At 36.7% G+C, this 16,288-nt stretch overlaps 1 protein-coding gene across 2 annotated transcripts; it reads left to right on the forward strand.

Moving 5' to 3' along the window:
- Positions 1-416: 416 nt before the first annotated feature.
- PDK4 (pyruvate dehydrogenase kinase 4) lies at positions 417-13,594 on the forward strand. Of its 2 annotated transcripts, XM_040472611.1 has the most exons (11): positions 418-769; positions 1,709-1,850; positions 3,480-3,551; positions 4,318-4,502; positions 4,664-4,750; positions 5,233-5,310; positions 7,030-7,106; positions 9,108-9,206; positions 9,407-9,517; positions 9,829-9,942; positions 11,303-13,594. In XM_040472611.1, exons 1-11 carry the CDS (start codon positions 640-642, stop codon positions 11,444-11,446), a joined length of 1,239 nt encoding a protein of 412 aa, XP_040328545.1. In that variant the 5' UTR covers positions 418-639; the 3' UTR covers positions 11,447-13,594. The 2 variants fall into 2 exon arrangements, with proteins under 2 accessions (XP_040328546.1, XP_040328545.1); XM_040472612.1 differs by lacking the exon at positions 3,480-3,551 and having other exon boundaries at positions 417-769.
- Positions 13,595-16,288: the final 2,694 nt, after the last annotated feature.

Below are 16,288 nucleotides of genomic sequence, written 5' to 3' on the forward strand. Positions count from 1 at the left end.
TGAGCAGGAACCAATCACATCCCGGAGCCCAGATTCTTGGAAATAGTTTCTGGCCAAGAATGCTTGACATTGAGACAGCCTCCCGCTTGTAAACAAGGACGAGTCTGGGCGGGTCCCCAGCCTACGCGATCGGCGACCCTGCCCCAAGGGGCTGATGATCTTGACCCCAAGTACCTCCAAATGTCCGCTTCACCTTTCCTCCTCCCCCCACTTACTCCTCACAGCCTCGGGTACTGGTGCCAGGTCTCTCCACCGACAGGACCCCACGGCCGGGGGCGGGGCCCAAAGTTCTTTATCTGAGCTGATTGGCACGGCCCCAGTTCTGGACGCGTCTCCAAGTCCCAGTGACTCCTCCCCTTTGGAATTGGGGGGAGCGTGTGGGGACACAAATAAAACCACGGGAGGCGGCGGGTGGTGGCCAAACGCGAACTTGAGTCTCCAGCTGCTCTCTGTTCCTCCGACTCACAGCCGGCCACCTCCACTCGGAAGCACCCCCCGAAACTCAGCCCAGGCCAGGTGCACAAGCCAGTCCTCTCTCCCTAGAGGCGCACCGCCCCCTCCTCGGTGCCTGATTTTGCTTTCCTCAGTCTACGTCCCTTGAGCCAGCCCCAGCGCTCGCCAGGCAAGGTGGGCATCAAGATGAAAGCGGCCCGCTTCGTGATGCGCAGCGCCGGCTCGCTGAGTGGCGCCAGCCTGGTGCCCCGCGAGGTCGAGCATTTTTCGCGCTACAGTCCGTCCCCACTGTCCATGAAGCAGCTCCTGGACTTTGGTGAGCTGGGAAGTAGGGCTGGGTGGGGGCGCTGGGGTTGGGGAGCTGCCTTAACTTTCAGCCCTTGTGCAGGGAGGGCTGGGCTCACTGCTTAAAATAACTGGGGTCCCCAATCCTGCTGAACCCTGGAGCCTCGACGCCTGTGCACCCTGCCCTTTCCTAGATCTGCCTTATTTCTGACAATTTGTGCCTACAGGTGAAGGCCACTTGCTGACCCGCTGATACTGGATGGTTTGAGCTCATCTTTCCGTCCAAACCTTCCAGTCAAAATACTTTTTGCTTTCAGTCACCATTTCACAATGGATTAAAAACTTTATCCCCTCCTCCACAACATAATACTTTTTGGAGAAGATTCCTAATGTTATAAAGTAGCCTCAAATTAATTGAACTTTTAGCCCTTAACCACCTTCCACCCGTTCACAGGGTATATGCATATCTCTGCATTGCTGACAAATTTGTCTCTTCCATATATTTGCATTACTGCCAAAAATGTTTGCAAACTTTCTGCAGTAATCTTATGAAGAAAATTTCAAGGATTTAAATGTGATATTATTTAATACTAATCTGGAAACATCATGACTCTTATCCACCCTCTTATCCCTCTGCTCCAATTTCATATCTAGAACTCTCTGAACCAAGTTGTCTGGTTAACATAGTGGTGTTGACTGAGCTACAGTATATTCCGACTTCATGGAAATTAATCCTCTTTCAAAAAAAGAAAACAATAATTCTCATATTGGTCATCTAAAAAAAAAATAAAGAAAAAGACAATGAAGAAGGAGATACTTACTTCTGAATTACCTATAAATAATAACCCAACTGAGGGTGAACTATAATTGTATGATGTGTGTGTGTTCAATATTGGATAGTTAATGTTATTCAAATGTATCATTTGGATCTACTTTTCTCCAAAAACTAAATAAATGTTATTTATTACAGGTTCTGAAAATGCATGTGAAAGAACTTCCTTTGCATTTTTGCGACAAGAATTGCCTGTGAGGCTAGCCAATATCCTGAAGGAAATTGACATCCTCCCTGATCGATTAGTCAATACCTCTTCAGTGCAATTAGTTAAAAGCTGGTAAGTGGTCAATCATTCCAAAACAGTCTCTGTTTTGAAGACAAGTATCTGAGTATGAATTCTTATAATTTATTAACATCATAATTGGAAAACGGGTGGTCTGAACAGTAACTATTTTTGAAAGATGTAAAGATTTTTTAGTAATTCAGAGTAAGTTATCATAAGGACAGTTATATAGCTATAAACAGATATTTTATCCTGAAAAAGTACATAATTTCATAATATAATTGTATTTTAAATAATAAAAGACAGGGTTTGATATTGCAAAAGAAATCCTACTTGAGAAACAGGAATGACTACTACTTAGAGGGTCTAATCTTTGTTACTTACAAACTGATTAACAGCAGGCTTTGGGTTCAAATCCTGCCTCTGCAGGATTCTCTATGCCTTAATTCCTCCATCTGTGATAGAGGAAAACAAAGTATATGCTTCAAAGGAATATGTGAATGAAATTAAATGAGCTAATTCGTTAAAGTACTTAAAACAGTACTTGGCACACAGGCAGCACTTAGTAAGTGTGTTATTATCATCTCATTTTAAAGATAAGGATACTGAGGCTTGGAGAGGGTAAATCACCCAAAGGAAAAGATTTTCAGAGAACAGGACCAAGGTATGCAGACAGTCACCTTACATCACTCTAATCCACTGACTGCACAGCTTTTTGTTCATTGATTCAAGAAATGCATATTATATTATATTATATTATATTATATTATATTATATTATTAAGCAATTATAATCTGAAACACATATTAAAAATTACCGTTTGAGGGGCGCCTGGGTGGCGCAGTCGGTTAAGCGTCCGACTTCAGCCAGGTCACGATCTCGCGGTCCGGGAGTTCGAGCCCCGCGTCGGGCTCTGGGCTGATGGCTCAGAGCCTGGAGCCTGTTTCCGATTCTGTGTCTCCCTCTCTCTCTGCCCCTCCCCTGTTCATGCTCTGTCTCTCTCTGTCCCAAAAATAAATAAACGTTGAAAAAAAAAATTTTTTTTTTTTAAATTACCGTTTGAAACTCATATTAAATCTGTAGTATTTACTGACTTTCATGACTTCTACTCACCTATGAATGAATATAGTGGGAAAAAATAGGACGGAAGTCTTCCTTTAAAAGTTATTTCTAAATGCTATAGAAAAAGAAAACATTTGTCAGATAAAACAAAAAACTGGCTACTGATTTGGAATGATTAAAGAAATATAAATTTTACGTTAGAAAGTTGAACGTTAAAGTTGTAGCTTCATATTTTTTTAAATTATATTGTTTTCCAGATGTCTTGAAAGAAAGTTTTATTTTATTTTGTTTTTAAATTTTTTAAACGTTTATTTATTTTTGAGACAGAGAGAGACAGAGCATGAATGGGGGAGGGTCAGAGAGAGGGAGACACAGAATCCGAAACAGGCTCCAGGCTCTGAGCTGTCAGCACAGAGCCCGACACGGGGCTCAAACTCACAGACCGCGAGATCATGACCTGAGCCGAAGTCGGCCACCTAACCAACTGAGCCACCCAGGCGCCCCGAAAGTTTTAATTTTAAATATAGTTCTTTCTCTTTTTGAAAGTCATTTTGAAATGAGTTAGCCACTTGTATCTGACTGCTCAATTTTGAAACTTAAAGCACACCTGTCACTTTATAGGTATATCCAGAGCCTGATGGATTTGGTAGAATTCCATGAGAAAAGCCCAGAGGACCAGAAAGCATTATCAGAGTAAGTTCTATGCATTGGAATAAAAGTCTAAAACTTTGGCTATTTCCAGACATACTCCTAAGATTTTTTTTTAGACATAAATTAAAGGAACTACAACTCTGAATGACAAATAATCTCCCTTTTACAAATGACAAGTTTGGGCTTGTTGGTTTTTTAAAATTGATAAAGAATGATAGCATTGAAAATGATGCTGAGTACGAACAAGTGCGGAGAACTTTTTATTTTTAAGGAATTCTATTTTTACTATAAATTTAGTCTGATGATGGCATTTGCAGGTGGATTTAGTATTGCATAATATTAATAAATGTCATTGTCATGGGAGATTGGACACTTCCTTGCAGAGTCACTGACAGTTTCTGACTATAAGAATAAGAAAGAAGAATCTTTGTATAAATCTGACAAGAAAATTCAAAAGTTTTTTTCCACAATGGCACTCTAGAATCCTCCTTCATGGTAATTATTTTTTAATTATTATTTATTAAAGAGAATGCATAAGGAACTCTTAGAATGAATTCACCAGTTAGAAAGCTGGTACGTTTACATGTAAGTTAGAAGCCAAATAAATCTGTTTGTGATACTATTTCCTCTACATAGTCAAAGAATCTGTAGCGAGAGCCTTAATAAAACTTCATCCAAACATTTTATCATTTGAGTTTGTTAGATGGGTACCTACAAAAAGCTTTAGCTTTCTTTGAAATAATCTAAGGACTATAAGTGAAAGAAACTTATTTGAACTTTCACTAACTGTTCATGTGTTTTGGCTTAGTTTTGTAGATACTCTCATCACAGTTCGAAATAGACACCACAATGTGGTTCCTACAATGGCACAAGGAATCATAGAATATAAAGATGCCTGTACAGTTGACCCAGTCACCAATCAAAATCTTCAGTATTTCTTGGATCGATTTTATATGAACCGTATTTCTACCCGGATGCTGATGAACCAGCACAGTAAGTTAGTTCATCATGTTCATGGCATACGGAGATGGTGTAGAATATAAGCTAGACCCCAACCAGATGTTCTGTTATTCGGGGGCTCACATTCGTTTACAACGGTAGCTTTAATCATTACTATCCTGATGTTTATAACAACTGTTCTTATTTGTCAACAGTTCTTATATTTAGTGACTCACAGACAGGAAACCCAAGTCACATTGGAAGCATTGATCCAAACTGTGACGTGGCAGCTGTGGTCCAAGGTAATTTCTAGATTTCTGTATTCGTCTGATTAAAAATACATGCTATATGATTGACATGTCTATAGTTAAGGTGACTTTGTGAATGAATTTGTATTCAGAGTGTTCCATTTATATTTTATAAATACTGTCATGAAGGTCATTTGCTTTGGAAAGTCAGGGGTTTAAACATTCATTTATAAAATTATAAAAATCCAAACATGAATGGCTAATCTCCATATTCTTCTATATTTATTTGATCTCCGAAGTGGGCATAATCCTATTGCTACAGCTATAACTTAACCACTGCCTTAATTTTTTCTTCAATAAAATATTTAAAAGGTATTTTTTCAGGTAAATAAACACGTACTCTAAAGAACATTTCAGATATTTAGGGTACAGGGTAGTACACAACTAACTACATGAAAGATTACATGAAAAGAGTAGATGAAAATTTTACTTGGCATAAGTGTATTTCATCATTATGAAAAAACCTTCTATTTCAGATGCCTTTGAATGTTCAAAGATGCTTTGTGACCAGTATTATTTAACATCACCAGAATTAAAACTCACACAAGTGAATGGTAAGCTATAAATAAAACATATTTTAATTTATAGAAAATTCACTACTCTCCTAGTATGATTACTTCTTGTAAATACAGAGCAACTTCTGTGTTGTTTTTCTCCCTTCTGAACTTGTCTAGAATTTGTACGCTTCTTTTTTGAAGCCACGGTTCTCTTTATCTCAACTGGAAAGTTCCAATTGAGCATATTCAGTTGCTGCTGCTGATTCATAAAGAAGAATGGTTTAAACAAATAATTTAAGATTTAGAGTAGCCACAAAGTTCCAGTATCTTAGATCAAAAAGATAGCTTATTACAGAATATAGGAGTCGGGGAGGCCAGAAATAGGAGGAACCACTGGTTGTGGATGTATCCTCCTGGAGAAGTTACTCATAAGATTGGGGGGAAAAACACTTTAAATTTACTGTAAGAAATAAGCTAGTCCTAGAAGGCCAAATACTGTATGATTCCACTTATCTGAGGTATATAAAATATTCAAACTCTGAGAGGCAGAGAGTTGAATGGTGGTTGTCAGAGGCTGGGGGCTGGGGGAAATGGGGAGTTGCTATTTAATGGGTGTAAAATCTCAGTTACATAAGATTAGTAAGTTCTAAAGATCTGCTGTACAACACCATGCCTACAGTTAACAATACTATGTTGTATGCTTAGATATTTAAGAAGGTAGATCTCATGTTAAATGTTCTTTTAAAAATGTTTTTAAATTAAAAATGAAATTATTTTAATTGCACTATAAGTATACACCACTGTTTTGGAAGCAAAGCATACTTCAGTGACTTCAACTCTGGGGCACCTGAAAAGACAGGGTCTTCCCACCTTGAAGTGATAATATGATGAATGTCAGGCTCTGTTTTTAGCTTATCCCATGGTGCTTCTTAAAGAAAAACAGTAAAAATTAAGTTGTTGGAATTAAAAGTGCCCTAACTTATGGACTGGGGATATGTAAATATAATTGCTGAATTAAAAACAGGAATACAAATAAAGATTGAAAAATACCTCTAAGCATTAACAGCACTGTTGCATAATACTTGTAGATAAACTGCTTGAACTGTTTGATCAAATAAAGAGGGAATTGTGCCAGACCTTCTGTTTTCTGATTCAGACTTTGCCAAGGCCTGGAACACCAGAGAATAATACTTTTATTTTTCTTCTCAAACAGTATTATGAGGTTTTTGTTTCTCTGTTTTCTTTAACCTCTCGGTGAAATGTAAGCATATTTTGCCTGTAAGATTTAATGTTTGGGTGATAAAGATCAAGAATAATCAGATATGCTGTTTCCCATAAAATCTGAAAATTATAGTTAACATTAATTTCAATGTTATGCTATGGACATATTTATTTTTTTTCTTCTTTCTTAAAATGCATATAATTTTAACTGAAATTTCCCAGTACAAAAGTTATGAAAGCAGAAACAAATAATCTACATAATCTAATTTCATAATCACCCTTGTGACACACTTCATCTGACTTTATACATTGTTAGAGAAATGCAAAAACTTAATCATAGAGCACAAGACAGCAACTGTAATAGCATTTTGAAAATAAGCTAGTTGTGTTTACTGTTTAAGAGGGAAGCTTCTTGGGGAGAATTTCGGAGTACAGAAAGATGGGGAGTATTCTAATCTTGAGAATAAGGGGTATCTGTTAATTCGCATAGATATGGAAGTTTGTTTTAATGAAATATTTGCTTGCTGATTTTAAATGAGTTTAAATTTTTTCTAGGGAAATTTCCAGGCCAGCCAATTCACATTGTGTATGTACCTTCTCACCTTCATCATATGCTCTTTGAACTATTCAAGGTATGACACTTCACAATATAATTTCAATTTTGTGGGTTTTTTTATTTTTAATTCACAGGTTACATTTTTATTTCCTTTATCATTTCCCACTCAATGGGAGCATCACTGCCTTCTCCCGAACATGATTCAGTACTCCTAGCAGAAGGAAGCTCCAGTTAATGTTTGAAAGGGCACATGCAGTTCATTGTAACATTAAAACGTACTTGAGAATGCACAATATGATTCACGATGTCTTTAGTGCTCCCTGTTCTTATTATTTTCTCAGGTGTCCAACAAAGCACTAGTCATTCATGCATTTGTTAAGGAAGGTCATTGGGTAAATGTTCCAGTGAATGAGGCCTTGTTACCTCCACCCCCACAGGACACTCCAGCTCCAAATCCAGACATGGCAGGGCTCCAACCTGAGTCTGGAATATACTCAGAAGGCAGGGAAGGCAGTTCCTTCCATGATCAGCTTTAACATGCATATGAATCACCTGGGGTTTTGTTAAAAATGCAAATTTTGGGGGCGCCTGGGTAGCTCAGTTGGTTAAGCATCCTTGGGCTCAGGTCATGATCTCACGGTTCATGAGTCAGAGCCCTGAGTCAGAGCCCTGCGTTGGGCTCTGTGCTGACATCTCAGAGCCTGGAGCCTGCTTCAGATGCTGTGTCTCCCTCTCTCTCTCTCTCTGTCCCTCCCTCTCTCTCTCTCTCAAAAATAAACATTAAAAAAATTTTCTGATAAAAAAATGCAAATTCTGATTCAGTGGAACTGTTATGGGGTTTAGAATTTTTAATAAGCCAACAGGTCATGTTGCTGGTCCACACTCCACACTTTCAATAGCAAGACTGTGGTTCAGTGCTTCTCAAACTTCAGTATGCATTAGAATCATCTGGAAACCTTGTTAAAACACAGATTCTTAGACTCAGCCCCAGATATTGCGATTCTGTATATCTGAGAATTTGCATTTCTAACAAGCTCGCAAAGGATGTGAATGTTACTGGTCTGGGGTAGCCAGGTACCATGGATCAAATCCTGTCCTGGGTTTTAACATCAAATTAAAACTGTGCTCACACCGAAAAAAAGCTCCGTGATGTTTTTCAAGAATCCCTTGGACTGAAAGAGGAGGAAGCCTAAAAAAAGTGAAATTTGCCTCTAATTCTGTTACAGCTTTTCTCAGACTCACTGTTTCCTACCTTATCCTAATGTTAGTGCAATGAGGTATCGATTGTACTACAAACATCTGATCTATTTTCTTTTACTTCAGCTAATGATTAGAACTTGCTAATCTATACAAACCAGAAAGCAGATAATGTACTACAAAAAGGTTAGAGAGGAAAATGGGTGAAATAAACGAAAACTTTATCTGCCTGAGAGTCATGCATTTGTCTGAAAACTTGTTTGAGTTTCTTCTTCTGTTGAAGGCCAAAAGATGCTTTTTTCGTTAATTTCATTTATTTTTAAATTGAATAGTCCAACTCCTAGAGTTATTTTGCCATCATTGGTAAAAGTTAAGATGATAATCAAATGCAAATTGAAATTTAATTTAGAATTATTTACTATCCTTTTAAATAGTAACAACCTTTCCCAGCAAGTTTTATAAAAGCCAATAAATTGGTTCAATGATTCACTGTTCATTTGTTATGTAATAGTCTTTGGTGCTTGGATGTAAAATGTAATGGAAAGACAAAAAAGAGAGAGCCAGGAAATGGACTATAAAAACCAATTTCTACATTTAAATTAAGCTTACAAATAAGAAGTTGACAGCTAGCAGAATTGTTTTTCCATTAGACATTACTCCCAGGAGCTATATTACATGGTAAATGAATATTTTTCATTATACATCCTGCATGACACATTCATAAATGGCTATTTACAGAGCTGTTTTACTACTAACTTAAAAAAAAAAATAGGAACTTTGAATTGCCCTCTGTGCTGCTTTTATTTTAAACATAAAAAACAGTTATTTATTGTTTCTCATTCTTCTGCCATTGAATTCCTTATGGTTTTGATTTCCTTAGAATGCAATGAGAGCAACAGTTGAACACCAGGAAAACTGGCCTTCCCTTACACCAATTGAAGTGATTGTTGTCTTGGGAAAAGAAGACCTTACAATTAAGGTAACCATTCTCTGTGTTTCTTTTGAGTCTCTCTTGAGACAAGTAAAAATGTGTCCATAACAATCAAGCTCTCTGCTTTTAGCGACAGATCAAAGTCATGTATACCAGGTGATTTTTAAATGAAGGAAAAAATGCTTTTCTATAGATAAATGCACATTGTTTTTAATGTATAGCTTTGGTGACTTGTTTGTTTGCTTAAGATTTCAGACAGAGGAGGTGGTGTTCCCCTGAGGATCATCGACCGCCTCTTTAGTTACACATACTCCACTGCGCCAACGCCTGTGATGGATAATTCCCGGAATGCTCCTTTGGTAAGACCAATTAAATGACTAAGTTCATCCCAGCCACGCAGTTCTAAATGTAAAGCAAGGATTACAAGGACGTGTTTAGTCAAGTTAGTCAAGTTAGTCAGTTTAGTTAAATTGGGCATGGGGGGTTTGAGGAAGAATGATACAGCAAGCTGAAAATGGTAAAACAATTCTACAGGAGGTGTCTGACTGGAAGCAGAAAATATTTATCTAGGTTCTAGAACATCAGTTTCGGGGAGGATAACTCCTCCCTCCATTTTGTATTTCAGTGATCAGGTACACTTCTTTGCCAATAACTGATTTTTCCCCTCTAGGCTGGTTTTGGTTACGGCTTGCCAATTTCTCGTCTCTATGCCAAGTACTTTCAAGGAGATCTGAATCTCTACTCTTTGTCAGGATATGGAACAGATGCCATCATCTACTTAAAGGTATCCTTTAAATGCAATAGAAATAATCATAGTTCTGAAAACAATGCCTCCTTTACAGGCCCGAGTTCCATGGTCCACAGTAAATACCCCAAGCTGAGTTAATGCAAATAATGATGACTACAAGTCATTTTATTTTCTGTTTGTTATGTGTAGATATACAATTTAAAATTTACTATGGTAACTTACCAAACTGGAAGTGGGGCCAGGCTCCCTGCCTCAAGTGAAGCAAAATTATTTCTCAAGAAGCATGCAAGCTTCCAAATGAGGAGATGCTCATGTGAATTTTTAAAATCAACACCTTTTGGCATCTGTGAGAATAGTGGGGAGTATATGCTAATAATGTTCCAGCCTAGAAAACAACTGATATCAACATACCGAAGACGTTAAGCTGACCTTATTAGAAATCCAGGGAAGGAAAAACTAACTGCTCACAAGCTGTCAGTGGGATGTCTGGCATTTCCTGATTAAACTTTAAAACTTGGTACATGTTTTTTTCTATTTCTGATAAAGCCTCAATTTATTTGTTAAGGTCACTGCCCTTATTCGTTAATCATTTTCCAACTGTTTTGACTGAACATGTATTTACAGATTTTAGCGACTAAAACATTAAGCTTGCAGGCTCCCATTTTGTGCAAGGGAATTATTTGCCAAGAGGACTTTGACTACCTGAAATAGTTAATGTATTCATTTCTTATTTTTTTTTTTCAACGTTTATTTATTTTTGGGACAGAGAAAGACAGAGCATGAACGGGGGAGGGGCAGAGAGAGAGGGAGACACAGAATCGGAAACAGGCTCCAGGCTCTGAACCATCAGCTCAAAGCCTGACGCGGGGCTCGAACTCACGGACCGTGAGATCGTGACCTGGCTGAAGTCGGACGCTTAACCGACTGCGCCACCCAGGCGCCCCTGTATTCATTTCTTAAATGAGCAAAAGTCTTCAAAGTACTGGGAAAGATTAAGAGATCATAGATTTATAGTCTCAGATTTTAATAAATTAATTGTATCAGATTAGGGCTCTATCACAGATACAAAGGTTTTTGTAAAGAAAGAAGAGCTTTGCTATTCAGCTCTATCACATCGGCAATGTCCAAACAAGGGGCATGTGTAAATATTGAATACAAATTCTGTTCCCCAATTTATAATTGTATATATACTGTTTCAGCCCCTATAGGGTAGAAATAACATTTGCTTTTTTTAGTTTTCTTTTATACACGCCTAGCATACTATGGATTGTGGTGTGTTATTACTGAATCAATCAAAGGGATATATTTGAATGATAATTTTGAATAATCACTTCAAATACAAATTATGCCATGAATAACTTCTTTGGTTTGATTTTTCTTCCCTGTCTTCTTTCAGGCCTTATCTTCAGAGTCTGTAGAAAAACTCCCCGTCTTTAACAAATCAGCCTTCAAACATTATCAGATGAGCATTGAGGCTGATGACTGGTGTATCCCAAGCAAGGAACCAAGGAACTTGGCAAAGGAGAAAATGGCTCTGTGAAAAGGGACACTCAGGACACTCTAAGGGATCAAAGTGGGCCTATGCCAGTGCTGCTTCTTGAGTGTTTGTGTGTGAACTCCTGTTTCCTCAAAAACAAACAAAAGCAACCCCTTGATCACAACAGTGGTGCAAAGAGGAACGACACCAGTTTCCGTGACCCAGGAGAGTGTAACGTAGGCGTTAACAGATGGCCAGTCTCTATTCTTTTAATGTAGCCTAACGTATGAGCTTATATCAAATCCTGAAGCGGAAGAAAGCCTCAAATGTCCATGTCTTTATCAACAAGAATGGGAGTAGAGTAAAGTGAAGATATAAGCTAACAGTTTCAATAGACTGATATTTAGGCCTCTGGTTGATGGCAAAAGACACTGGTATTTATTGCACACTGAATGTCAATATGCCAGTATTCCCCTGCCATCAAAGGGCTGGGGCGTAGTTTAGGCTATGAGATTAGACGTGTGCGTAAATGTACATCTCACACATTTCTATGCACTGCAGTGGGGGTAAGCTGGTGACTAAATAACATTTACTTTGAACGTTATTTGAATGAGGAAGAAAGAATCAAGATATTTCATTCAAAGTTGCAGCCAAGGCATTGGGCCCATGTAAAAATCTCAGAAGAAAACCTCTTCTGATAAATATAGTGTCTTCATTATGCTGCTTTCCTGTTCACACTTCATGTAATAAGTGAACAACACAATATTGCCAGGTGCCTGCCTAGTCTTGAGTGAGTTTTAAAATATGCACTGAATTCAGGATGTCGGCAATTAGCAGGGGAGGAGAATTGCCAAAGTGATAACAACGATATCTCTCACCTTGCTTTATTTTTAAATGAAATGGTAGGTTGGAAAAGCCAATGTTAGGGAAAGAAATCATGCATTCAGAACCTAACTCGGTAGCAGGGGCTGTTCTCTACCCTGTAGTGGTGGTAATCCAATGATGGTATCATTTTCTAGGCTTAACAAGATATATTTTTGTTATATTTAATTATATCCTCTACACTCCTGCATTACTATGTCTATAAAAACAATTTCTAATTTTCAAATGGCTTGAGAACATTAGAATTTACTTTTTGGGATATTTTTAACAAATAGCCTGGGAGTAAGAGGTTTTCATGCCAGGATGCTTTCATTTGAATCATTGAGAGAGGGCTGATAAATGAAAGTTGTAATGCATATGGAAATTTGTGGAGCTCAAATACAATATGTAGGTTGACAGGCCAGTCTACTATATAACTCCCACAAAAAGAATGGAAAAATGAAGGAAGGAAGGAAAGAAGGAAGGCAGGAAGGAAGGAAGGAAGAAGGAGGGAAGGAGAAAAGAAAGGGAGGAAGGAAGGAAACAGAAGGCAGGCATCTTGCTTTTTTCCCTACAAATTATTTCAAGAAATTATCTATATTTTCATAGATAAATTACTGGCAAGAGGATGAATGGATGTCTTTCAAAACACAATGGCTTCTTTAAATGGTTCTCTCACTCTTGTGAGATAATAGGCTTTAATGAGGTAATAAACTCACCTGTTCAAATTGATGTATAAACTGGGATTTAGAGAAAAATATAGAATCTTCTGCATTGTTAAATAATCGGTACTGTTTGTATATGTTGAATTTAACATTTTTGTGTAATTTTCTTGTGGCCTAGAGTTGTGGTGTTTCTTGTAGTGGCCAAAAGGGCCTCAGACAATTTGTTGTGGATGTCAGACTTATCATGAGAAGTCCTGCGTAGCAACTTTTCTTGATGGTGGGACTCTGGCTCATGCATTTATCGATTACACAAAACTATTTACAATAGGTTATTTGACTTTTCAGTTTTTACTTACTGAAATTTAAACGTTGCATATAAATACTTGTATTTACCAAAGATTTAAAGCAGTTGACTAATTAACCCAAACACTGTGAACTATCTTTAAAATACTAGAGAAAAAAATGTTAATATCTCAATAACATCAACTGGGTAAATGGAGTTCTATGAAATAGAAACAGTCTACATTGGTATTTGTAAAATCTGCGGAAGAACTTTAGGATTCTAGCAGTTGGATACTGAATGTTCAGGCCCACTTAAGTTATTGATGTATAAATTGTGTTTTTGTTTCTATGTACAATGAGATGTAACCATTTTTATAATAAATATTTTTATTATAATAGTAAACATGGTCTTTTGATTTTCATTTCTCAAATTAATGGCAAAGTACTAAGAAAAATTTGAGGTAAAATTTTCCTCGCTTTGTATTCAAATCTAATTTATCTATGTATTGGGTATAGCCTTTTAAAAGTATTGAAAGTAACTAAAAATCTTGATTTTTAAACAAAAGATAAGTACTTTACAGCAGTCCAGAAATTTCCAATTGTCCTTGGGTATGCCCCAATAGCACATAGTACATAGTATGATTACTTCCATAAATATATTCAATAATAATTTCTGTGATGCATATATTCTGTATAATTTTTGGTACATTAAAAGTTTCATTTGGTGACTGTTTTTACATAATAAATACAATAAAGTACCAAAATAATGATAATTTACGTTCCCAAACAACTTCTGGATTAAATATCTGAATAATAATAAGGTAGAAATTGAATAGAAAATACTAAATTAATTTTTACACAGTCTTTCTTAACTAATTTAATCCTGCTTTATCTTTAGACAATATCCTTTGCCTACATTCATAATGCCCTTATGGCAAAGTTTTGTAAATAAAAAAGAAAAAGGTGGGGGGAGAAGAAAAAGGAAGAAAGAAAGGAAAGAAAAAGAGAAAGAGAAAGAAGAAGGAAGGAAGGAAGGAAGGAAGGAAGGAAGGAAGGAAGGAAAAGAGGAATAAGCTTGTCATAACTAAATTCTAAAATCTTCTCAGAATAATCATATTTAAATCAGAAATGTCATCAACCTAAGGCATTAGACCTGACAGAGCATATTGTAAAGCCCTTTATCAATGATACTCAGGGGAAGTACTCACCATGCCTCTAAGGAAAGTGCATGCACACATGTGCACACACACAAACATGTACACATACACACATACACACACACACACACACGGATTTAGGGGTACAGTTTTCTTGGATTAAGCTGCTTGGAAGGTAGAGGCTTAGTGCACTTTGTAGGCCCAGAACGTTCATCCACATTTCCATAAAAACTGCAAGACTTCAGTCCCCACAATTCTGTATGTATGTATGCACACATACATCTTTTTGACTCCAGTCCAAGGTTACTAATTTTCAAGTTAAACAAAGTTGGCCAAATTTTCATCAAACGTCTTTATACCATTTCTCCCAAATTTCAAATTTGGCTAGAAACTGCAAAACTTTTGATCTTAACTACAATGACATGTGCAGAAAGAGAGAAATCACTGTGAGCTAGCAGCTTAAGTATTGACCTTGATAATGTCTTCATTTTCCTAGTATACTTTCAAATAGTGCACTTAACACTTAGATGTGTACCAACACTGCAAATGTCCATGAACTCTTCCAGATCACTTCCATATGCCTGGTGAAAGAATTGAGGGACTTTCATAATTTCACAGGAGCTTAGGAAAGAAGTCCCTAAGCCTCCAGCCATGAACACTTAGAGCAGCAGGATTTTTATTTCCATTAACGTTTTATCCATATATCTCTCTTTTTGATTTTTCACTTTTTTATCTTATATCACAGTTATTTAGGCAGTCCATAAACAGTCACTGGATAAAAATATGAATAAATGAATAAACACATAAACATAAAATTTCATACAATTTTATGCTTTAAATGATATCCAAGAAGTTTTACAACATTGCAGAAACTCTGGAATACTTTTCCAGCAAGTTAAATTGCAACTGGTCTTTGTTTAAGATCACTCTCTGTTGGTCATCTTTGGCCATTGGAAATTATCACATATTTCAAAACAAATGAAATAACAGGTAAAAGTTATTACCACTCAGGAAATTTCTTGAGCAAATGGGTCAGTATTTCAGATCTATGAGTATTCTTTCTTCTTGTTCACCTTGGACTCAGATGAAAAAATACCACCATCTGTATTTCATGGCCCCTTAATGGAAATGAGCAACTGTCTTTTAATGAGATTTTTCAGTCCCTACTCAAGTGCAAATAAACATTAGAAGCCACTCAAAACCAACAGAAATGTCAGTAGCCTTGAGAACATGTTGAATCTACTAAATGATGTGAAAATGATGTGAGCTGTCTTAGTGATAAATTCAGCAAGAAAATGATAAAGTTTATCAATGCATTATGAGACATCATTTTCATGTTTACTGCTACCATTTAATGTAATGAAAATAACATGGGACTGGTTGTCAAATAATGCAATAGAGCTAGGAGTTATTTATTAGCATACTGTTTTCCATAAATGTAAAAGGATGTTTTAATATCTCAGACAAATAACATACTGCATAGCCAAGTCTTGAGGCTTTTTTTCCTATCAGTTCCATTAAAACTATGCCCTTTAATGTTTCTAGCCCCCAAATATACTTTGATAGTTGGTAGAATTGCCCTTGACTCAGTGTTTTTCTTTTAAATTAAATTTAAAGCATAACAAAATTTGTTCAAAATTACAAATTTATGATCCGGAAATGAAATTAAAAATTGAAAACAAAAATAAAAGCCTTACACTGTGTTCTTAGGTAATTATCTTTACCTCTTTGGGTCACAGTTTTCTCTTCTCCCTAAATGAGATCTAGCTATTTAAGGCACTTCTAAAGTTTTGAATCTATATTTTCTAATAATTCTTTACTGCATACTCTGCCTCCAATCTTTCTCCTATCCAAATTAGGCTTCTCATAATATTTCTGCTGATTTTCCAGTGCCTAAAAATCTGATATTGATAGTTTTCTGCATGACCAACCACACAGTT

Source organism: Herpailurus yagouaroundi, unplaced genomic scaffold (assembly GCF_014898765.1).
Source record: "Herpailurus yagouaroundi ecotype Mexico unplaced genomic scaffold, PumYag 100, whole genome shotgun sequence".
NCBI lineage: Eukaryota > Metazoa > Chordata > Mammalia > Carnivora > Felidae > Herpailurus > Herpailurus yagouaroundi.

Bases quoted from the DNA above. Each gene is read 5' to 3' on its own strand.
- PDK4 (XM_040472611.1), top strand. From the start codon at position 640: ATGAAAGCGGCCCGCTTCGTGATGCGCAGCGCCGGCTCGCTGAGTGGC. The intron at 4,751-5,232 runs GTAATTTCTAGA...CTTCTATTTCAG, and splicing joins CGTGGCAGCTGTGGTCCAAG to ATGCCTTTGAATGTTCAAAG. The intron at 9,518-9,828 runs GTAAGACCAATT...TTTCCCCTCTAG, and splicing joins ATTCCCGGAATGCTCCTTTG to GCTGGTTTTGGTTACGGCTT.